Source organism: Ostrinia furnacalis, unplaced genomic scaffold (genome assembly GCF_004193835.3).
Source record: "Ostrinia furnacalis isolate ACB-3 unplaced genomic scaffold, ASM419383v2 OfSCF7464, whole genome shotgun sequence".
NCBI lineage: Eukaryota > Metazoa > Arthropoda > Insecta > Lepidoptera > Crambidae > Ostrinia > Ostrinia furnacalis.
In genome coordinates, this window is record NW_021137703.1 from 971,044 (window position 1) to 997,380 (window position 26,337).

The window sequence follows — 26,337 nt, forward strand, 5'->3', positions numbered from 1 at the left end:
TTTGCATTTTGGTATCTTTATGTATAAACTATTAAATTGGTAACGAATTGCAACTCATCGCAAATTAAATAATAAGTAGGTACACAGAATTCAGGAATATTTTAGGCACAATTATGCATTGTTTTCATGGAGTTAACGTGTTTTCAATCTATTGCAATTGCGAAAGAATATGTTTAATTTAAACAATACCTTATTTTAATTTAAATGAATAATTAATTCTTTCAATCCAGCATTAAAATGACGATGATGTCACTGTAAAACAAGATTTTTGCTTCATCTAAATTTTGGTATTGTGCCGTTTATATTAATTTCAACGCGTTTGCCTTGTCGTTGATCTTGTGGGATGATAGGCATACTGTGCGTAAGAACATAAACACGTAAAAGGATAAGAATAGGTTGCGACAGTAAATTACAAAATTATCATACTTACTTCTCTGTTTATCTGTAGGTACCCAGGAATATTTATTTCCTGCAATTAAAACACTAGCCTATTGTCTATTCTATTACTGAGGTGTTATGTAATTTAGGTATTCGTATCCGTCACGTTAAGAGAACACTCAATAGAGAAAACAATGCAAAATCTAATCAACCATTATGGAAAACGATAGTTTCTTGGAAACTAATTGCATCATCGACATAGTTGCACTTAAATAACTTCGGTAAAAATTGTATACAGGGTGTAAAGGACAGATTAGAAGCACTGCTAAAACTTACTGAAAGCACAGTTAAAAACTGAAATTACGAATCTAAATTAGATTGGCCAAAACTTAATTAAACAACTGAAAATCATTAATCTTAATTCAGCATCTCTATTCTATTAAACTGGAAACTAGACGAAAGACGAACGTTTTCAACTCACTTCGTTTTACAATAATTTTGCTGAAAATTCAATAGAATTTTGTTTAAAATGTTGCTATCCATAAAAAAGTGTTCAATAGGTATTAGGCGTAGCTACGAGTATTATGATGGTACGGAACTCTTCATATGCGAATCCGACTCGTATTTTACCATATTTTTCATTACCGGGACTAAGAGTCGTGTACTCGAACCACTTTAGTAGTAATTTTAGTGACATGATGCTTGACTGACACACACTAGCAAATAATAATCTTGCGTGGCAGGTTTCCTCGCGGTGCTTTTCTCATAATTTAGAAAATACCTACTTAAAATAAAATTTTACATAAGCAGTGGTACGAGTTTAAGCAGATGTTCGTCGAACGCAAGAATCTTGGATTTTGTTTTCCCTCTAATTATGACATGAGAATGCGGTAAGTATTGTAACAATATTGTTATGGTTTGGACAAGATTAATAGATTAATACAGATGTTAGGTAGTCGACAGTATAAACTAAACGCATTTTTCAAAGATTTTCCTCCTTCTGTTTTAATTCACTTATCTTCAGAGGAGTCGGCTTTAGATGTCGAACTCTTACACAATTGTTTTTCAACTGTAAGATAAAAGTAGATTCTGTGATGTAATCATATCATTGATCACATCACATACTAACCTAAGTACCTACCTAATATTATAATAAGATAACAATATTTTGTTACCACTATTTACATGCAAGTTACCGTCTACCTAATTAAAGTTATTGAAATAGCTTTTTCTCGAAAATCTTTTGTTAATATTAACAATACCTTAATCTCTCTTCAAGAAAACTGAGTTTTCATTTAATTTTATTTTACCTAATTAATACATTTACAATACATTTAAACATAACGTTTATTCGCTTTATATTCTTAGTATAATTAAGTATATTTTATGTACAAAAATACAAATAGACTAAGAGCTAGTGAACGCCAGACCTAATACGTCATTTTATAAAAGCTGAAAGTCAGCGTATGCTCCCAATATTAGATATAATGTTGGTGAATTATGAAGTTTGGGTCATCGTGGCTTTGGGAGCTACCCTAAAAAAACTGTCTGGCAAGGAGTTGGAACTGTCAAAACTGTTGGGGAAAATACTTCTATTTTTTCAAATATTATACATAAAAAATCAGATTTTATGGCATACGCTGACAAACTTTTAGCTTTTATATAATTACGTAGGTCTGGCGTTCACTAGCTCTTACTCTAAAAACAATCGACCTCCTGAACAAATCGTGGTTCCAGGTTCCGCCGAAATCTTTGACAAAAATCCACAAAATACTTTTCTCTCTATGTGTCTTTTTAAATTACTGGAGTTCTAAATTAATAATAAGTACCTATTTAGAACAAATTAATTACTATTATTATTTGTGTAAATTAAGTTTTCACACACTCATATGATAACACTTTAAAATGTTTACGCACTATTATGAGATAAAAAATAAGTTCTTTGCTCTTTTTAGCATTATGAGTATCATCCATCATTTATCGAAAACATCCTGTTTAAGGTCTAGATCTAAACAACCCAAAAGCCTAAGTAAATTACCGACAGACTTTGTTACCGACTCACGAGTTCATGATTACTGGAACTCAGTAAAATCAGAAAAGATTTTCTAAATTCATTTAATATAATAGATTATCGTCACCAGATGCAGGAAAACTCAAATATTTAAGTATCACTTATGATAATTATCGTTAATCCCACTTAACTCGAGAATTATTTGTGAATCTATTAGCAGCTATTAAATTAAGGCGTAACATTGACAAACAAATTATTGTGCGCTCTACACGTTTGGTCCACTATTGTTTACGAGATCATTCAATTTATAACTTGTTTTAGTCGTACGTGTAAAGCAGGTAAATTGAGGTGTATTTAGAATTGGAGGTTGTCAAAATTGTTGAGAACATTAGCGTAATGGTGTGATAAGAGTGTCATGCGTTGACATCCCTTTTCATTAATGTGAGCGGGCGCCGAGCGGCGCAGGAGAGCGGCACCCGGCAGTCGCACCCGGCGCGCGCGCTTGCCCACGCACCACGACCGCGTAGCTCATCTCCCCAGTGTTAAATGATTGTGTCAATTCCAAACAAACGCGTAACCAGCGGCAGCCCTCGCGACTCCGGTTCAAGGCCCCTACGTGATCACGAGGTGCTAACATAAAGAACCTCCACCGTCACGTACCCCGGCTACCTGAATTAGTTATTTTTTATCGCTACTCTTTCACCTTCGATGTAAATATCTTATCGAACTGTCAATAGGCTGTGAATTTCCTATCTGGTAAAATATCGAAATATTTGAGCGTAGTTGTATTTAAGATGAATATCATCGTGTAGCGAAGATGAAATCGCGCGATCGACACACAAAACAAGAGGCGCGGAGGGGAAAAAAGGAGAAGAAGTCGCCCAAGCAAGAAGCTCGGGGTCAGAGAAGTTCGGGGAAGTCGGGGAGAGCCAGCCCACCGAGCTCGGCGGCCGTCAGGGACCGCGTCAAGCGCTCGGGCTTCGAGGCCGTGAAGCTGCACATTGAGAGCTCTGGCCACAACGGCAGGACTTCACGATCAGCAACTGCGGTAAAGTACTGTTGTGATTCTTTTTACATTACCTTTCATACAAATGCAAATTCCTAGATCAATTTTTTAAAAAAGTTGATAAAAAATGCAATGGACATAATATTTGACTCTATCTATAATTAAGATGTTTTTCGACGCAATGTTCACATTGCGGTTAGGCAATATCATTTGGGCAATTCTAACGACGGCTACTTAATGAAGAGTCAACAAGGAGGTATATGACGCATCCTCACGTGCTTTAGTATCAGGCCGACTTATGTATAACATCAATTTATTTATAATTATACTTTAAGGAGACAAACAAACAACATATTGTTTGAAAACAGGTGTTTTAGCGTATGAGTGTGTGAATACGAGGCCTGTGGGATATGAAATTTACACAAATGTGGCAATGAAATGAAACCATGGCGAAGAAGTCGAGGTTGGAATATTAACTAAACTCTGTTACTTTGTTTACTACGACATGTAAATAGGTATTATTCGCGAACAAAGTGATAAAGTATACGCAGTGCTTCGACTTTGAAGCGAGCACCATGTGATTCGTTTATCACATTTGTCCAGATCGTGACGGACGAAGATTATCGACTGGTGAGGAGGATAAATCTTATCTCCTTGAAAGGTGTGCATATAAATGTCATTCAAAACAAAGAACTGTCAAAAACAAAAATTTAGGACAAGCAGAACATCTGCACTGGAAAAAACTGGAGTACCTATCACTCTTTTTCAACTTTACACAAGCAAAGAACCGCAAATTAGACCACATTTTCGATAATGAAATAAGACAAAGGAGTTTCTATTGATTCTTTTTGCGCGCAAAACTGAAGTAGTTACACCATTAGGTATTGCATGAAAAATTTATTTTCTGACGCGAACAGCTTTTGCAATGTAAATACGTATGAAAATACAATATTTTCTATTCATAGATAAATTACCATACTAGTATTTATGTTAATCAATAAACTTTATAATTGCCTTTTATATAACTTGTATTCAAAAGGGAAAGTCGTAACTAAGTAAGTCTAGAGAGTTAACGTAGAATTGAAGAATATTGCAAGAAATTATACTAGAAGTTTCTATTTCTTAGGTACACTCGCTTTCATAAAGAAAGACATAGCATGTACATTCTTTATGGATAATATTGATACCTTTCACAGTGCAAGAAAATAAAATAAAACTTATTTATTAACTTCCCAAAAACATAATGGTCCTACTTCACAAATACTCACATCAAAAAAGTTACTAAGTTTTGACAACTACTTATATTAGTTGTCATTTGTTAACATTTTCTATTGTGCTATTTTTTTGGTAGTTAGAATAGTTTTGAATGCAATTTTGCGGTACTACTTCGGTGATTAAGTAACAATTTTTTGCCATTAACTGTACAGCTACTCAGCTCCGACGGAATGTAATGTGGAAACTTGCTTTTCCAGTTTAGTAAAGTACATACAATCTTCCTAAGGCTTGAAAACAAGGACTTGCAAATTTTTTAAATGGTTTGTTGGTGATTTCGTTCCAATCCGGTCATCTTTTTGTATAAGTAGTATTTAAGATAGAAGAACCTACTTACAATCATCAATTAATGAAAAATATGTTTAGAAGTAGGAACTTATTTTTTTTTTTTTCAAAATTTTCATAAATCTCTGTTTATAATGACAGATAGATACACACAAATATAATTATGAGTACTAATTACGATTAAAGAGACTTTCAAATTGCAATATTGCCTATTGGCAATGAAAAGAGCTTTTACTCCTTACGAGATTCTGAATTTAAATTACAAGTTTTCATATCCGAAGTCATTTTATATAATATGTGTTCATATATGTCATACACATTTCATATTCTTTTACCTATGTTTATCCGGTGTATCGCCATCTATGTAGTAATATAATTACAAAATTCGAAATAGTTTAAAACAAAGTCATTAGTGTAATGGTCATAACAATTATTACTTTTACCAAAATGGTAACAATACTTACCTGCTCTTATATGGCTAATTTAATTCATTATATAAGAACGTAGACGAAAATCAATGAGGTTCTTATTTATTTACACTGCAGATGCCTTAAAGACTAACCTAACCTTCAAGCCATTTCTATATGCTGGACACTATACCGGCTCTACAAAGAGATTGCATGTAAGATAATATCTTCTCAATTCGTAACAAAACTGCAGTTTTTGTTGTATAAGGTCGGACAATAGTTAGTATGTATAAGAATTGCCTTTTATGGTCATTTCAAAATATGAATGTTTGCCATATTAACGACTGTTATAATGGTAAGGAAAATAAAGCCACAAGGTAAGAACTGATTATAATTAAAGGTCGTCAAGTTTTAAGCCAATTAATTAGATACAGTAAAATCACATGAATATCAAATTACACATCGTTATGAATTATGATTAGCTAATTTATAAGCAACATTATTCATCATGTTGTAAAGTGTATCGATTTATAAGTATTGAAGTCTGCACATCTCATCTCTCTTTCATCCCTCTGTAGTAACAATGATCTTATGATTCATCCCTAGTTATTAGGAACTCCAATCTCGTAATTGTTAACGAGAGACATGTCTCCTAAGGTCAATCGGTTCATTAAGACAAATTCAATCCCGAGAAAGAAACTGCCATCTGGGCCAGGGAACTAATAGGTTTTTTCCATGAAAATAAAACAAAAAAGGAACACTAAGTATGTACTTATAATGAGTCTACGAATTTCTGTCTACGCATGTTAACATTTGTAAAACTAAGACATAACCTATCTTAATTTTGTCGGCCGTTTGGTGTAGTGGTTCGAAACGGACTACTATTCCGGAGGTAACGGGTTCGATTCCCGCACAATATTTATTTATTTAGTTTATTTAAAACCTTGGGGGAGGCCTTTGTCCAGCAGTGGACGTCTTTTGGCTGAAAAGAAAGAAAGAAAAAAAATTATTTCTAAAGAGAAAGCCGTCAAAGAACTAGCTTTCTCCGTAGGCTGTTAAGCTTTGACAGCCGATAGAGTAAAGTTCATGAGAAGAGACTGAGCAAGACAAACTTTAGATGAATTGTTAAAATGCTCTTATAATATAATATAAATATAATTTTTAGTATGTCTTGGACATTGTCAAATTAAAAAAAATGGGCAGATAACGTGCATGAATCTAATTTGTGAAGTTATGATTTTTTTTATAACAGATGAATAAGTTTTAGCGATTAGCGTATATCCACGAATTATATTAGTAGTGAGCATTCAGGAGGCACGTGCAAAAAAATGAAAATGCTAATGGTATAGTAGGTACTTAAGCATAAGAAAACTACCGATTGCTGTTGTATTTAGCGCCTTATAAGGATCACACATTGATTTCGTGATTGCTTAGGATAAGATATTCTGAAATGTAGATCTATGAAAGTACCTTAATTTTAACAGGTTTTAACGCGATATGCGGCTAGGTAATAATAATTAAATAATACCTGTATTTGCCTGACATTTTCAAAATAATTATGGAAGTGCCTATTCTATCTACACTAATATTATAAAGAGGAAAACTTTGTTTGTTTGTTTGGTTGTAATGAATAGGCTCAAAAACTACTGGACCGTTTTTAAAAATTCTTTCACCATTCGAAAGCTACATTATCCACGAGTAACATAGGCTAAATTTTATTTTGTAAAAAAATAGGGTTCCGTAAAATATGTAGATAATGTAGTCCACGCGCGCGAAGCCGCGAACGGAAAGCTAGTAGGATATAAAATAAGTATTAGTTATTTTAATCTTTGCCTCAATTAAAGCACAATTTAAGTTCCGTTCCTTGTTGATGTTTAGTCGCATGGCATGCTCATTGTGGTTATGAATAAAAATTGACATTGAGACATGTGGTCTACTGTTCACGTTTCATTAAGTGGTGTTATATTCAGTTACCTTTGTAATAAAATCAGGTATTTTTATAGAACAAGCATAAAAAGTTTGGGGTGGCCAGAATCGACACTTTTAATATTGGGTAATATTGTGTAAAATCACTATTTGAACAATAAAAGAATCATAGTAAAAGCACGTCTTAATGATTTCTTTGAAAATATCTTTTGAATCCAGAACAACATTGCACTCAAATCATATCGGAGGCTTTACACTTTTTGTTGATAAACTATCATCATATGACCGCACTTCAATCTCCACGAGATTATAAAGGTACAGTCTTTAGAATAATCTTTCTCGAATAATTTTAAAAAAGCAAGCACGTCCATACTTTAATGGAATATCATAAGAGAAGCCACACAAAATCATATTTTTTCTACTTAACAGTAAAAATTAGGATAAAATAAAATAAACCAAAGACTAGAAGGAATTTAATTCGGAGGAACTTCTGTGATAATGTGGGATCGCCTGTCTCTCCTAATTTTAAAGCGTCACTGTCACTAGATGTTCCTCATACTTGTTCAGGAAAGCATCCTGGCCCTATTTATACAGAATGGCCCAGACCAGATGGATATAAATTAGGGACCAATGACCAATCAGGCCCCGCCAGGAAAAAAATCGCTTTTTTATTTGAAGACATTAAAATATTATTTTTTGTTTCTAGTGATCATTTCAGTTTTTATTGCAACTTAGACACTGTACTCTCAAATGTAAATCAATTCAGAGATATGCAGCAAGATCTGCCGATACCAAACTGGTTAGAGAGCCAGTAGTCCGGTAAGCGTTTTACCAAGTAATGTGACCAATTACAACACAACAAACAGAAATTAACCTCTTGTTATCTGTCTTTATTTCGGGACTTTTGTCCAAAAACATGTCAGTCCCAAATACCTAATCTCATTTGTTTATTTAGCATTTTTAATTTACTCCCCATCTCGTCATATATTAATGTTTACGTTTGTTTTTGTGTGACAAGTGTTAGGTGTAATTACTAACAGAATATAACATAATGTACCTACAATGAACGATACACAAAGAATTACGAACATCCAAAAGATTAACCTTGTCAAAAATATAACATTTATATGCAATAACATGCTTATAAGTACCTAATCTAGACTAAAAACCAGTTTCTCTAATTTACATAAAGTCTAAAGATATATTTAGGTATTATTTTTTGCACACAGATTAAATTAATTAGATGTAAAGATCAACAAGTTTCACACGACAAAAATCTGAACATAGTATTAGTTGCGTCTGTTGCATAGATTTAAAAGTAATACTGTAATACTTATAATCCAAACGTACTAATGATTCAATTGTTTCTAATCACCAGTTAAGTACTGTAGGTTCGATAAGTGGTGAAATAAGTTTGTAGTATAGGTATAAAACACTTTAAAAGCAATAAATTTCGTAATTCATTAAAATAACGGGCAATATAATTAATATCGTATTTTTATTATATTGCCCGCTATTTTGAAGATTGAATAATGTTATCATAATACATCATAAAGCAAATACGTAAAATTTAATAGTTGATAATATTCGCCCTATCGACTGCGTATAAGATTGCTTACAACAACCTTTACACGCTATTGTAATTGAAAACTTATAAAAACAGGTACAATTTTAAAGTTTCAATAAATAATCGGAAAAACTTACTTAGTTAAACCATTGATAACTCTTCCCAGCTTGTGGTAACTTTCAACCATTGTAAATCTGAAGTACTTCTCGGAAACTTATAGAATAAATTTGGATATGAAAGTTTTGTAGTTGACTGTACATACAACTTAATCTTTATGTGCGTTATTGTATTAAAGATTTGATAAGTTAACAAATAAGTAGCTTAGTTTCGCATTTATTGAACTTATTAGAAGCCTGGATATTGTGTGAAACCAACTTAAGAAATCGTAGTTTAAAAAAAAAAAAAAAAAAACATACAGTCGAATTGAGACCCTCCTCCTATTTTTGAAATCAGTCAAAAATGGCGAACGACGCAGAAATTCGGTAAGTGATTTAAATACCATGATTTCAGGGAATTAATTTAATATTTAAACACAATTACAATAATAAACTAGTTTAGTTTATTTAGGTACATTCCTAGACATTAACTCAAATCTTCTATCTTTAATTAAAGTAATTTTAAGACGCATTTTGTAAGGTTCATTAATGTTTAAAATTAAAGTTCATTAACCCTTATAGTCTAGTGATCAGAATAATCAATTGTGTTCTTAACTAATTGTAATCTGCTTTCCATCTTGAATTTAAAATTAAAGACAAGTCGCTACTCATGGCCAGTCTGAATGTTTATTTACTTTCTGATTTTCTCTTGATGGTTTTTGATTGGTATACTTATTTCAATATTTTGTATTTGTTAGTTTTTAAATTTGCAACTGTCCACATTGCATGTCGTGGCAGCCTTTAATTAAGACAACACTTAGTTCTAAGCACTTTTATTTATAGTAATTCCATGCATGCGTGTTTGTCTTGTTGTTTGTCCTAATAAATAAAATAAAATAATAATTTTCATTAGAAAAACGTATACAAACTCAAATTGTTTACGTCAGAGAAACCGTATAAATCCGGATCATTATTGCGCTAAAAATTAGCTCTTCACAAATATTTTCAGCAAATACAGATTAGGATTTTAAATTGCAATCACGAGGATAGTCAGCTTAAAGAATCGTGATATCCATTTGACTATGACAATATTTGCAAGTGCAGTAAACACCAATGTGTACTAGAGAGTGTTTTATATTAAAATGCATATAATATAAAGCTGGCGTCAAAAAAGCTACTTACATGTAATTTCATAGTAAATGTCTACTGAAAAGTCGTATTTATGAACATCGGTTTAAGACATCTGTTTTGTCAACCTATAAATCTTTACGCCCTGTACATACAATGCAAATTGATTTTTAGTAATAAGACTGTTGTCCTGAAAATACATCAAAACAACAATATATTAATCTATAATCTACTGCATAATAATGTCGTGACCAAATGAGAAGTGAAAATATTATATTGAGAATCTTTTCTAATAATAGGGGCTAGTAACATACATTTCACAACAAAGTAACAATGAACAATAAAACTTCCTCTTTCACGGCATTAAAAATAATTTATTATAATGCATTCGAATCATATTTTCAGCATCTTGTGAGTTCTTATCATCTATTGGATTATAAAAGTTCGCAATACCTAGCAAGTCCTTAGTAAAATTGATAAAATTGAAAGTTTACTTGCCTAATTTAGATATCCTAAATGAAAATTGAGTTGATTTCTGAAAATAACTATAGCTTTTCACTTAGATTAATAAATTTCATACAAAACTGTTATGGTAATATGGAACGTGCCAATTACTTTTGAATAGCAGATGTCTTGGTAATTTAACACCGCATTTATGCAGTATATTTTCCATCAACCAAATTATGGCCAGTTTGTAAATACGAAGTGTCATAGTCATAGTCATTTATTCTATAAACAATAACATTGCCGTATATTAATAATGTTATTAAGTGCGTACGAGTTTCATCTATACCAGTGCGTAACATTAATGGTTCTATGAATGGTAATGTCGCGAATATGGAATTTAATATACGCAAATCGTAAAACGGCTAGACTGGGATGTATTACGTCACAGTACGCCATGCATATCATTTGGTATTCGTGCTCGTGGCATTAAGTTACGATAAAAAAGCGACGCATTTATTGTCATTGATTTTATTGTCGTACATCTAAGTAATTAAAAAAATAATATTCTTTTATCTTAAATTATGGATTTATTCATCTAAAGGTACTTACGTCTAAGGCTTCATAACTGCATTACAATGCGCTACGACGGTGTCAAATTTTCTTGGAAGAATTCCACTACTCGTGTTTGTTACCAATCAATTTAACAATTTCATTTCAAAATATAATACAAGGGCACTTCAAATACAAGGACTGAGTGATTGCGATGTGTTTTACTAAAATGCAATATGATTACTATAGCTCTCTAAGTCTATTATCTCCAAATTATACATAGTAACTATTACCGTAAAAAGACTTTACGTATTTACCATGCACGCCATGCTAACCGATCGACCGTCTTTATTGTTTTCACGTGACATTATAAAATCTAACGGAAGAATGTCCCATCTTGCAGTTGCTTTGTGGCGACGTCAGTCGTATAAACGACTACAACTAATTTCAAAAACGGATACATACCGTGTGATCATATGACGAACGTAAAACGAATTAACCGGGCAGTGATAATAAATGAAACAAAGAAACACCCTTATAAGTAGCGTAGTAGTTGCATCACGGCGCTGAAAACATTCTGTGTCGTATGAAGACGTGTGACTGAGTAATAGAGGGTGGAGACCTCGTGTTTCCTAAAAACCGAGGTCGTGGAATCTGTGGAAACGATTGTAGTGGAGTTGTCGTGCCCTTAGTCGGGTCAGTCACGTAAATAGTGAGTGAGATTGCGTTCGGCGGCGGCAGAGTGCGCGCACCGGCCGTCTCGAGCTCTCATCTTGCCCTTATCCCTTATCTGAAGCCGGCCACTTGATCCTCGTGACTGAGCCCGCACCTGCCGATTAGCTCGCTTGTTCGCTACATCTAGATCATCGACGGTGCAGATCGAACGTTCATTGTGCTTTAATAACAACTCATTATTTCTGCGATGTAAATAATTGACAATAGTTATCGACTCGAACATTTCGGCGCTGCTTTATCTTGGACTTTGCAGTTCAACACATCTTTACCCAGGTATGTACTTTACAAATCCCCGAGAAAGTTTAATATTTTAAATGAATAACATTAGTTAGATAAAATAATTATGCACTTCTACCAATTTTTAATTAAACAATGCAAAAAAGACAGGTAATATGCAACGTGCACTTTTTATATCCGTACTTTAAACGCTTATTTGCCCGTCTTTAATTTAAATGACGTCTGTTGGTTAAACAAGGATTTAATCAATTGTTTCAATGACAGATACAATGGATTACGGAAACATCTCGCTGTTTTGTTCAACGTTCTCTCTTTGTTGATATCATGAATTTTTGTGTGAATATCCAACAAGTTCCACTTTGATTTAATTTCTCTTAACAACGTGACGAATCTTGCAAATATTTTTTATTTAACCGCAAAATTGCAATTCCAGTTATTTTGACTCTACCCATTTAAAAATAACGAGATGTACAGCGATCTTTTTATAATTTAAAACATTTAACTTAAAAGTCAAGTTCTTATGATAGGTTTACGCAGTAAATCATTGACTTAGGTATAATTGAAAATATCTGTTTGCTGTTTAAGTGATAAGAAAAACTATGGTAAATAATGCCAATGATATAAACCTGTACTTCAGAATATCCTCCGTGGACGCAAGTTCCCATATTTTATTTATTTATGTGTTATTCTTTTTAGTTTTTGAAAAGATCCTAATTTATTATTTCTTTCGTTGAGTAAAACAATTTAACTTTTAAATCAGACTAACTCAATCACAGGTCCTTTTGTGCCCATAGCAATATCTCCTGTTTGCACATTTAGACGGCAAAAATGTGTAGGCATATTTGACCTGTTGCTTAACTATAATATATTCATAGATTTTTTTTGTAAGTAGGTTAGTACCTACTTACGTCTAGTGACGTATGGAATAAATATGGAATTCTCAAATGATATACTTATCTACTGTGCTTGATATTAGTGAGTTGGTAAAGCAATATTAGGAGATAATCTAATTTCCACAACCACTTAATCATTTAGGCAGACGCTAAAGGAGGTTCTCCCTCACTAAATACATTAATTCAACCTTCACTTGACTTCATAATTAAATTTTCTACTATATTTAATGTTTTCTACTGTTTTGTCTGTGTTCACCGCTTGTGTAAATGGTAGAATCGCCACTAACTGACATCTTATGTATTTTACTTTATTTTAGACTAGCTTTTGCCCGAGGCTTCACCCGCGTGAAATATAGTTTATCACAGATCGTCATAAATTATAGCCTGGGTAATAAACAATAATACTGTAAAGTTTCATCAAAATCCGTTCAGCAGTTTTTGCGTGAAAGAGTAACAAACATTCTGACATCCAAACTTTTGCATTTATAATATTAGTAGGATAGGATAGAATGTAAAGCACAAACTTAACGTTGTACGAGTATTTAGACTATTAGTCCAGTCAATGAATGCCTTAACGACGGTGTAGAGAGAAATCCGTGGAACACAATTTCTGACCTCGGGACTTTATTTAGCCTAGTTAGGTGGTGAACATAGCAAAAGTCCCCGCCCTTAGCCCTTGAGCCGGCAGGGAGAGGGGGGTTTAAAGGTACCACTTTTCGGTTTTTCGCTTAATCCTCGGAAACTATGCGTCCTAGTGACATGACTACTATGAACCAAAAAAAGCTTATTCAATTTGCTACAGGCGAGACCGTCAAGTTTTTGTATATCTTGTATAGTTTTTGCGGCATCTGCTCTAGAAGGTCTGTAAAATTGGAAATTTAATTTTTGTCTTACATGTTCCTATCAGGAGAAAATCGACTAAATCAACGTTGAGCAAACACTATAGACATGCAGGAGCATGTTAAGCCTAGTTCCAGGGAGGGGACTGCACTGTGCGTATAATTATACGAACCAATTGGAGCCACTTTTCACTCCTCATCATTCAAAAACTACTGTGAATTAACTCTTCAAATTTGGCTCATGTATTGAGACTTGCAAGATATACATCAGCTTTAAATTTCATAAATATACCTCAAACGGTTATTTAGGTATTGACGTTCAAAAATCGACATTTAGAACACTAAAATCTATCTATCACCTGTGAAATATTAAAATTTACTGGTTTTTTATTTGTTCCTTTGTATTTACATAACTACCTTTCTGGATGCCAAATTTGAACCTTCGAGGTCATCTGGAAGTGGTTAGAATTTGGTATATAGGTCAGACATGTAGATTTTTGGACGTCAATACCTAAAGAACCGTTTGAGGCATATTTATGAAATTTGAAGCTGATGTATATCTTGCAAGTCTCAACATATGAGCCAAATTTGAAGTGTTAATGCACAGTAGTTTTTGAGTGATGAGGAGTCAAAAGTGGCTCAAAGTGGTTCGTCTAAATATACGCACGGTGCAGTCCCCTCCCTGGAACTAGGCTTAACATGCTCCCGCATGTCTAGAATGATTGCTCAATGTTGATTTAGTCGATTTTCTCCTGATGGGAACATGTAAGACAAAAATAAAATTTCTAATATTACAGACCTTCTAGAGCAGATTCCGCGAAAACTATACAATTTATCAAAAAAGTTGACTATCTCACTTGTAGCAAATTGAATATGCTTTTTTTGGTTCATAGTAGTCATGTCACTAGGACGCATAGTTTCCGAGGATTAAGCGAAAAACCGAAAAGTGGCACCTTTAAACCCCCCTCTCCCCGCCGGCTCAAGGGCTAAGGACGGGGACTTTTGCTATGTTCACCTCCTAACTAGTCTAAATAAAGTCCTGAAGTCAGAAATTGTGTTCTACAGTTTTCCATCTATAATGCTTTATTGACTGGACTATATTTCATTATATCATAAATAAAACATAAACGATATATTTTTCTCATAGAAAATTCTAAGTCCATTTCAAGTTATTAACCTATCGTTTTAGCTCTATTCAGTTAGTGTTTAATAAAATTTATAATTGAATTTATGAATACGATAAATTATTGCTTACCTACTATAAAACATTATTTACTTGAAAATTAAATTATTAAATTGACAGCATTAAACAACATAAATATAAATGCTAATGTCAGATTTGTACCCGTCTCTACCTCTCCGATAGACTGTTGGTACACACACACCTTGTAAATTAATAGTATTCTCTTTGATCTTTGAATTCGTAATAACTACAGTAACTTACAAAGCCGTGGTATTGTTACTGACAGTAGATTTACTAAAGCGAGCAAATTTACCGGAGCAATAGCTGCAAGTAGATGAAATAACATTGCTATTGCAATATTCATGCTTTATCCTTGTATTACAAGACGATTTTATAATCATACCTACCATAAGTCTAGACTTATACTCCACTCTACTCTACTTAGATCCCACACAATCGGCACGGGAGGGGTGACATTGACATATTATTACGTGACAGACAGGTCATACAAATCTGCCCCCTTAGACAAAACGCACTTTTTGATCGAATCGAAAATCGAATCCGTCAAATTCCATACAAAAAAGGGGCTTTTCGACCACTTTTCGACTGGTTTGCGATTATAATGGCACTTTGTCTAGACCCACTGCCCCCTTAGACAAAACGCACTTTTTGATCGAATCGAAAATCGAATCCGTCAAAACTCCATACAAATAATTAACTTTAAAAAAAAAGAAAACCGACTTCAAATGCGTGAACACAAAAAAAAAACAAAAATTGAAAATATTGCGTATAAAAAAAGTTCATCCCCAATTTTCCACCCTTGGGGGTGAAATATTTTCTTCAAATTCTCATGAAACCACCCTTTTGATAATACCTATTCAACAAAAAAATAATCGTTCAAATTGATTTATAATCGGCGGAGATATTGCGTATAAAAAAGTTCATCCCCAATTTTCCACCCTTGGGGGTTGGTTTTTCTATTATTAAATTTAAATGGGACCACCCTTGAGGTATTACCACAGAATACATAATAGTAGCAACAGAAATTGCACTCCTTTGTGTAGGATCAGATGCCGACATTTTAACGGTAATAATAATAATGCAAAATATCCAACGCACATGGTGCATTCGAAATCGCACCTTACTACTACGCTCACAAGAGCGCATTTTTTTTTAATTCAGAATTGATCTACCTCACAGCTCAAGCGTCAGGGTTGTATAAGCAAAGTAAAATAAATAAGAACTTAATTATAAGAAACATTTATTGTATTTACGATTGGTAAACTTTAATCTAGTGGTGTTTGTATAATCGTACTATCTCTAAAGTCCTATTAACTTCAGTGTTGCGATAATTCGAAATTGGACAAACAGTTTTAAAAGGTGTAGTGTCGGAAAATACACACGGTGAAGTAAAGTTAATGTTTTTATTAGCTAAAATATTTTTTTTGCTACAGTTTTTTATAAATATTTCAAAATTAATTAAAAAGTGTAGATTTTTTTGATTATTTAAATTGCTACAGTTATTTTTTTTCCTAAATATTTCGATTTTCCATTAAAGAAGAATAACAGTGCTGTTGGAACAATAAAACTTGATTGCGACGATGATCGACCGAGCGTGTATAGAAATACACGTGTATTCACAGGCGCGTGGCGGCCCTGACTGATTTGCAACTTGAAGTTGTCGCGCGCTGTAGGTAATTATCTCGGGCGCCATAGGCGAGTGACGGAGGCCTGGTATTACCTATACGCCGAAAAAAGATTTGTTCAAATAGGTTCATAATTGGCGGAGTTATCGCGTAACAAACATAGAAAAAAAAATCATACGGGTCGAATTGAGAACCTCCTCCTTTTTTGAAGTCGGTTGAAAAGGGGCTTTTCGACCACTTTTCGACTGGTTTGCGATTATAATTTGCACTTTGTCTAGACCCACTGAAGCATAACTGAAGTCTAGCTGACGTTTGTCGTCTCAAAAACAGCTTCCCGTGCCGCTCCCATACCTCAGGCACTCACTAACTTAAGCGCTAGATTATAATAAAAATAAACTTTTTTAAAAACAAGCTTTTATTCTGAATTTCGAAAGTTTGTATCGCGCATGGAATTTATTCCTCTTTTTCTCTGTTTGCGCTACAAGCTTTCGAAATTCAGAATAAAAGCTTGTTTTTAAAAAAGTTTATTTTTATTATAATTTTATTTTACACTTTTTAGTTATATCTTAATCTCAGGACCCTGGACGTTATCTAACACTAAAGTGCTCGAAAAGACAAATCCAACGAACCCAAACTCGATGAGTTTCCGCCGTTTTGTTTAGGAGTTCCTATGGCCACCTCCCGACTCCATCATCAGACCAGCTCAATGGTACCATAATATTGCATTGTCATCGGACTTACACATGTATGCAAAATTTCAGCTCAATAGGAAACCGGGAAGTGGGTCAATTTTAAGTTGCAAGATTTGACGACAGACACCAGACATGTGAAAGTAATAAAAAGCTTGTAATAATGATCAGGGCTGATCATTATTTACCTATAATGGCATGAAATCATTATTATTCAACTTCAAAGTACCTACTGAAATCAGCATATTCATTATTATTACCACTCAAACCGCCTAGGTTTTGAACAAATAAATAAATAGGCTTTATCAGTTTAATTTCTAAGTAGGGCACTTAAACTGTCACCCGTATGCTCCACCGGTCAAAATAATGATGCTTATTACTGCTTAATGAGTACTATGTAACGTTTTGTTTGTAGTCACTATTTAATTCCTGTTGATAAAGCCTAAAGTAGCAGTGGCTTCAGTTGCAAGGGTTTTTAATCACTGTAATTATTTATTATCAATGGGATTTTGTTCGATGCCTTGGTCGCATACTTTCAAGCATTATTGATAATTTGAAAATAAAGAAACTTGTGCTAAATAACCAGGGCCGGATCTACCTATGGGCTGATTGGGCTGCAGCCCAGGGCCCCGGGGTTACAAGGGGCCCCCAGATCCCGCTAAAAAGTAGGCCATAATTTGAAAAAAAAAATAGTTGTCTGTAAAGTCGGTTTACGGACGATATTTTTACGTGACAACGTCATAAGAAGTTTCAGCCCAGGGCCCCAGAAATTCACGATCCGGCCCTGTAAATAACTTATTAAGTAGGTACAGTCAAGAACACTGAACTGGAACAAATGTACTTATTATAAATTGAAATGTATTAAGCAATCGAGCCGAAAGCTTTTCCAATTCATAAATTATTAGGTACTTGTTGTTCATAATACGTGGTTTTTCCATCATTGGAAATCAGGCCTGATTTCGTGAAAATTCGAATGCTAATACATAATTTCGCCCACAAATCATGCTGCAATATTACTCATACTTCAATGATGTTAAGTAGGCCTATAAAAAGTGTCCATCCAACTTATCGAATAGGTATTAAACTGACCGGCGTAGTTTATGCCTATTATACAAGGATATCTTCATTGTAAGTATATTATAAATGTGAAAGTTTGTGAAAATTGATATTGGTTACTCTTTCACGTATTAAAATAATATTGGGAAATATTTTGCAGGCAAAATCTAAAACATTATAAAGGCTTAAAAAATACATTAACCATCCTTTTCCCAGTCGAGTAAAAATCATGAAGACTTACTTACTGTTCGGCATTTATTAGATAGATATATCTCAACACCCATAAAGGGAAGGGTTAATAACCCAGGAGATATCCACGAGTTGTCCTCCTTTACAACATTAGTAGTTGAAAGAAGTCGTTAAAATGCGTTGATGTTCGGCTGGTCGTATTATTCCAGTACTAAAACCCCAACCAGGCAGATACCGCTGGAAGCTAATATTTTAAGGACATTTATGTTTATATGTATATCTATTTATAGTAATACCTACTCAAGATAGGAAATGATGATCGTTTCTACCTTCGTCCTGTGAAGGTAGAGGCGAGCTTCCCCCTTAATCCTCAACCACAGAGGAACTCGCATTCTTACCTCCAACTGCCGAAATACAACTATGCTGTTAACATTATTGTTATAGCGACAGGTTTTGGTAAGATTCCGTGGAGGGTAGTTGAACGGGAAGCATGGTCGATCTGTTTTAATGGTTTCAATTTATTATTTAATGGACTTTAGTGTACAAATTTGGTGTTATTTTGTGTTCTAAAGTGCAGTGAAGTGATAAATTATAAAAAACATTGAAATACTTCGAATTTGAGCGCGCATCGAGTGTCGAGTGGGTTGTCGTATGAACAACCCGCTTTGGACCCGGTGGCGTCTCGAAACCTGCTTACGGGCATACTTAACTCCACGGAATCCATGAAAAATCAATAGAACTGAAACACCCACGTTCTATTGATAACTATGTCAATATTTTTCACTCGACATTGGCAGAAATATACCTCCCAGAGAGGTTTGGTTAACTTTGGTTGCCACAAATAAAAAAAAATAAAAAAGGTTTTGGTAAGATGGTGGTAGCAAGCCAGGCGGCCTTAGAACAAGATTAACCTATAATAATGTATAGTATTATTTTGTATTCTTAATGACGAAAACCAGTGAAATAGATCCCTAAGCCCTGATCATTATTTAGCTCTTTTTATTCCGTACACATTTTGTACATAGTCCTTGATTGGTCCTCGTTACTATTACTTCCTGAGGCCGTTTCAATAAAATACCAACGTTTTTCTCTGTCGCTCANTTGATTCAATGCAAAATAAAATAAAATATTGTAAAAAATACAATGTACTGTTATGTATCAAATACATATTAACAATATTACGAAGTTATTTGGATATAATCTCTAGTATCGTATCTAGCAAGTACCTTGTAGATGGTATTTATGAATTGGATACTAAGAAGGTACGAGTACATACCTAATACCTACGTTTATGCATAAACGTAAAATTATACGAGCTGTAGTTATTATGTAATTTGACGAAATCTGTTTATTTTATAATATTCGTCGATGATGGTCCTCGTTACTATTACTTCCTGAGGCCGTTTCAATAAAATACCAACGTTTTTCTCTGTCGCTCAGTATCTATCAGTTTCCGTATTATAGCTGCTATTAACCACGAGGCATATTAAGAATATTGGGCTATAAATATGACGATTACGAATATAAATGTATATTAGGTTAGGTTATTCACTAACACTTAATCATAGACATTTCTACTCAAAATGTAATTTATAAATACAAAAAATATTTTTAAAATTTAAGTGACCGTTAACGCACTCTCTCGTTACCTTTTATGCCTTTTTAGATGTATTAATGCAATTTTGTACACTACAACAATTTTTTATTTCGCTTTTTTGCTGTATATCGGTAACTCCCCTCAGATATTCCATTCGTTAAACAAAACGGAAGATATAATATTAATTTCCTCCATTACAAAACTTCTTAAATTAGGTACTTGCTTCCATTTAATTGGATGATATTTAAAGCAGAGAAGCTTGAAAAATACTTACATAGCTTATCTTACGATCATTCAAATAATAATAATTTAAATAAATTAACACGTAGTACAAATCTACGTTAAAACTCTTAATGATTTAAGCAGTTTTACCAAGTTTTCCTGTAAAGTGTACGGACGATAGCACTACCTCTAAACAAAGTGTAGTCAATGTGTTGGTGACTGTACGATACAATGACAAGAACGTTTTTGTTTGTACTCAACACCCAATTATCAATTTATATGGGAGGCATAAAATTAAAGTAGACCGTAAAGTATTAAAATACTAAAAATAACATTTTGTTATTTTGTATGATAAATAAAGATATGATCGCTCGTTAAACGTTTTATTATTTACAATATCGATTAATGAAATTCAGCTGGCTTAGTGGTTTGCAAAGAGGATTTCACCACCAGCAGAGTTTAGGGGACTTTTCCCAACTCTCTCTCCCACCGCTGCAACTTGGCCGTCAATAAAAACTCAACCAGTGAAGGCCAAGTTTGTCCCGAGCGAAAATTATATGAAATTATTGAGAAGAACATAGGAGTACGTTTTTAAATATATTTTTTAAGTTAAGGCACAGAATAATAATATAATTAAGTTTTGTTTACATTTTTATAAGTTTACGTAAGCATGCAATTTCTCGACTACTATAAAATGGTCAGTTCATATTATGATCATTGGAAAAATATTTGTTATTATTATCATATTTACATCTAACGGAATTATGTCATTGATAAACAATTAATAATTTCTCAATCAATTTGCCTTGAGTGAGCTGATATAGCTGTCGATGGTCAGGAATAAATAATCGCTATCGCAATACGAATACAAAGTAACCGCTGAGGAAATTGGACCAGCAAGTAACAAAAGGGCTTGTTTCGATTTAATTGCAATTATTTTTGTACTAATTAATGAGTTTCTAAATAGTATTCACGTGGTTTTACCTTTTTAATACGAGTATAAATTAGAATTTTTCTAATGAATTACTTAGATGATATAGAAAAAAATAATATTCTATACATTATAAGAAAACAGACACAACAGCGATGTCGCGTAAATAAACCAAAATCATAAATTGACAACTAATCTACAACAAATTATAGTTTATAATAAATTATGTCAACTATCACTGCAATCGGATACCTAGCCCCATATTAAATGTACCCCAGTTTTCTTTCATGGTTTGGATATTTTATTGCCATAGTAAAATTACATGATTTCAGCGCCTGAATATGTTATTTCTAAGGTTAAGGCTGTGTTTGTTAGTATTACAGACCGTTTTTTTACCCGGATTTTCAATGTCACACTGAAGTTTGTTTACCTCAGAAACCATCTCAAATATTATCGCCTCGTGATATTCATCATCACTTCAGCGTTCGCCAATTTAATCCGTACACAAGCTATTGCTAAAATATTTGTCAAGCACGCGGCCTTACTAAAACTTTTTATTTGAAAATTGTTTGAAGATTCAATTCTAATTCAATTGACGTGGGTGCCGACGGGCGAGGCGACGAATTGATGCACAATACTTAGTACCATTATCATATACACACTTGCTGGGACGCTGGACGTCCACACGTTGACTCACTGCGTTCCTTAGTTTATTAATATTTAAACTACTTGTGATAAACGAGTGCTGGCTGGAAACACTGACGCTACGCTGGAGGTCGCAAAAATGGTCAGTTTTATTTTTAATGTTTTAAAAAATTATTCCAAACGTTCCTTTTTATTTTTTTCTGCTTCACTGAGAAGGTTATGTTCCCGGCCTAGCCTTGAATAAGGTTAGAGTTGTAATTTCATACGAGGAATGTGCTGTTGATGATCATTCAATTAGTGCGATATGTTTTTCAAGTGCTAGAATATTATCTAATAATCTTGATAGACTATGAAAGTGATTAGTTTTAGTACTTGCTACCTACAATATCATCTAACAACGCTGTCCAATGTATACCATTATCGATGTCAAAACTATTATTTCATTACCAACGTAATACTTAACTATTCTTCAATTGCTCTACATTATAAAGGGTAACATGAATTAAACACCTGTTATTAGTATAAAATAAATAGGGCAAGGCCGGCCATCACAAATTGACTACCTAATTATCAAACTAAATATACAAATTAATTTTGAAGTGATTAGTTAGGGATATTATAACTATTAATATCTCTAACTACCTTCACCTCCTGTCTTCCTGCGACCTTTAGCCAGGTCGTCCGTGCAAAAGGAAGGCAGTCATCTGCAATTTTGTCGTCTTATACAAAGGGGGCGTAAGTTCTCGGCTTGCTAGTCTGATATCCTATGTCCGCTCTTGCATTCCTTCGTTCTTCAGCCCAAATCGATATGCAAAAAAAAAGCCAAATGAAAGCACTTACACATTACGATAATGGTCAATTAATCGAATAATCAAATGCTTGTTTTCTTCACATACAAAAATAGTGGAAAACTCTTCCTTTCTATACTAAATGAATGAATTGAATATGCATGTGAAGACTGAAAAAGTGAAAAAATTCCGCACACAACGAATTTGTCGTTGACATTTATACCCATCAGTTTATACATATTACGCATTGAATTACTTATTACTTACTTACACGTAAAAATGGAATGGTAAATCGTAAAAAATATCTTTTCTACTAGGTCATAATAGGCATCGTTTCTAATTTAAAAATATAGCTTAAAATGTCTTTTTAAATATGTTGTTTACAAACGAATAACCTTCAATACTTCGATATCATACCGTGATTTGTCTTCCCTATCATGATGATTTGCTCTAACGTACAGATTGATATTTATCATATTTATCAGAAAAGAAGCCATAGATCAAAGGGCGATAATATCTAACAAATGATGCTAACCCTGTGACAACTATCGTCTTATAGTTCCAGTGTGTTTTTTCAGTATTTGCTTATGAGATTGTAGGCTCCTCCAAACTGAGCTATCACGATATTGCAGCTAACTTATAAGTAGGTGTACCTAATACAGGATAGTAATAAATATATTTATTGAATACACGTAAGAGTAGGTATATCAAAAATTTCCATGAACTAATGTCAAGCTCAAGATAATCGAAAACATCTTAACTTATCGTGTCAACCATTGATAGTGCCCACGTCATATTTATACATATATGCACATCTTTTATCCGTTTATCATAAAATATAGGTATTTAAGGCTGGTTGATATTTAAGGTGGTTAGATGGTGCACAAATATACTTTAACGTTGACAAACGTCAAAAATCTTTCAAACTCCATACAAAATACACCTTATCGTTAAAGTTACGGTCAAAGTTAGGTGGTGCAACTTAGCCTGTTTCATCATTTAACTGACCCTTTAACTGAGCAGATTTGTTATAGTCATAGCACTTTAACCTGCCGCAATCGCAAGTACCTATAGTACTGTAATCAAGCGGCTGTCACAGACCGTAATGCTCTATCAAATTTTCAGCAAACAAAATCCCTCTCTTTGTTTACACAAATTAGGCTTCATCGAAATCATGACGAAAAGTATTTATCTACCCTGGCATGATAATTTGCTTTTACCTACGTGTGTAGGTACTTATCGTGTTTATCAGACGCCACAGACGTCCATCAATGGGTGATAATATCTCTCAGATGGTGCTAATGCTGTGGCAAACGTCGGCTTATATTTCCAATGTGTTTTTACCTGTTTGTATAGCCGATTGTAAGATCATTTCAAACGAAGCTATCACGATATTCCGGTTACGTTGTTATGATTATAATGTTTATCAGATCAAAATCAATAAACGAATGTTGGGCGCTAAATCATTTTACCTACTTGAACTTTCTAACTAGGTAGATGATGAGCAAGATGATGGTTTACTCCAGTTCAAATTTCTACCTACCTCATAGATTATACTTACGAGTATATCACTTCATTGTCTTCTATCGTTTGCTACAACAACTAACACCATAGTGGTGTCAACCTTTAAACCTTTGGTGTTGACTTCGCTTCATAGGCCTCGTTTGCTTTTTTCGAATTGTCCTCAATGTATCTGGGTCTCACTACAGGGCACACACAACACCCAACTGCTGGTGAGTGTGGGGTTACCCAGTGCAGATAGTGCAGATTTTTGCAAAGGTGGTGTAAGATAAGTGACCAATCAGATTAAAAAAACTCACCTACTGTCAAGCGTTATTTTGATAACGCCAAGGCCTCTGACTGGGCTTAACGACTAATACTAACCGAAAGCCAATTTCAACGTGCCTTCCAAAGCACAAATATGACGGTAACCAAATCTTAAGGACATTGAATCTAGCACTTTCCATTCATCAACAAATCATCACAATATGATGACAAATATTAAAAGTGACAATTCATTAATTTGTTTGTGAGTCATCACGAGTCCGAGTCGGAATTCTAATTCAATATCCGAGGCGCAATTTTTTTACTACACGTAGGAACCGTCAAGTCGTCCCATATTAGGACAGTTTTTGACTATCTTTTAAATTATACATCGTCCTTAGGAAACGGTCACATAAAAACTCTACATAAGTGCCTTGAAAAGAACATTCATTAAACATTATTATAGCTGTATAATTCGATGCTAATATTCTATGTGGTTAGGGCCATATACAGTGTGAGTCACGTTAAAGTGTACATATGAAAATAGATGAAACTAGACCTATTTTTATCGACAAAAAAGAGGTCAAAATTTTTTTGAGATTTTTTTTTAATTTTTTATAGAATTTTTTTTCTTTCAATTGCTTATTGTAAAGAAAACGTAATAACTTTTAAACTAAGCGGTATTTCCTGATAAAATAAAAACAGTAATAATGCTAAATAACAGGCGATACTAAAAAAATACATAAAATACACAAAAAAGGCCAACAAATAATAAAAAATGATACTTTTTGCAAAAAATGTGCTTTTAAATTTTTGTTATTTGATAAATTTCTCCAAAAAATGCCCCTATAACCGGTGGTTTTTATTACTTTGTATTATTATCTATCGTATTACCTTCGTAAAACCAAAAATCGCATGTCTCTATCCCTATCACAACGTTTGCAATGATCGTTTGAACTAAGCCTCTTCGGGCGCGCCATTCAACGCTTCGTTAACAACGAAACTGAAAATGGCTCTAGATTTGTTACTTTGATAAAGACAAGTTAGATTTCAAATAAAAACAAAAGATTTCAAAGTAAAATTAGCATTTTAGTTTAAATTAAAATTGTCTCTAACTGTAGCGGAGAAAAATGTTGTGGCAGGCCTTTGTTCAAACGATCATAGCAAATGTTGTAATAGGGATAGAGACATGCGATTTTTGGTTTTACAAAGATAATACGATAGAGAATAATACAAAGTAATAAAAACCACCTGTTATAGGGGCATTTTTTGGAGAAATTTATCAAATAACCAAAAAAACACGAATTTTGAAGCAGATTTTTTTCAAAAAGTATCATTTTTTATTATTTGTTGACCTTTTTTGTGTATTTTATGTATTTTTTTAGTATTTCCTGTTATTTAGCATTGTTACTGTTTTTATTTTATCAGGATATACCGCTTAGTTTAAAAGTTATTACGTTTTCTTTACAATAAGTAATTGGAAGAAAAAAAATTCTATAAAAAATAAAAAAAAAATCTCAAAAATTTTTTGACCTCTTTTTTGTCGATAAAAATAGGTCTAGTTTCATCTATTTTCATATGTACACTTTAACGTGACTCACACTGTATGACAAGATTTCTTACCTATTAGTTAGATCAAGTTATTTTAATACAAACTCGGCAACAACTTTTAGAATGCTCTCTCGTGTGAAGTTATGTTATGAAGTTTTGTGAATCCTCGACTAAAGCTAATCAATTTCTCGCTTTGTCATCGTATGTTAATAATATGACGTCTCTATAATATAATAATTTTATTTGTTGTTCTGGCTATCTATTCTTTTTATTAGGATTACTTTTTATCAAAGCGTGCTTG

General features: G+C 33.4%; 1 protein-coding gene across 7 annotated transcripts in view; it reads left to right on the plus strand.

Moving 5' to 3' along the window:
* The first annotated feature begins 2,888 nt into the window (after nucleotides 1-2,888).
* Nucleotides 2,889-26,337, plus strand: part of LOC114364697 (sodium/hydrogen exchanger 9B2) — a 50,829-nt gene continuing 27,380 nt past the window's right edge. For 2 of the 7 annotated variants that reach the window (XM_028320941.1, XM_028320942.1), the window contains exon 1: nucleotides 22,058-22,075. In XM_028320941.1, the coding sequence (XP_028176742.1) occupies nucleotides 22,073-22,075 (3 nt within the window). In that variant the 5' untranslated portion in view covers nucleotides 22,058-22,072. Of the gene's footprint in view, nucleotides 3,438-9,231; nucleotides 9,335-11,770; nucleotides 12,080-22,057; nucleotides 22,076-26,337 lie in introns of those variants that run through there. The other 5 variants (XM_028320939.1, XM_028320940.1, XM_028320944.1 and 2 more) reach the window with 5 other exon arrangements.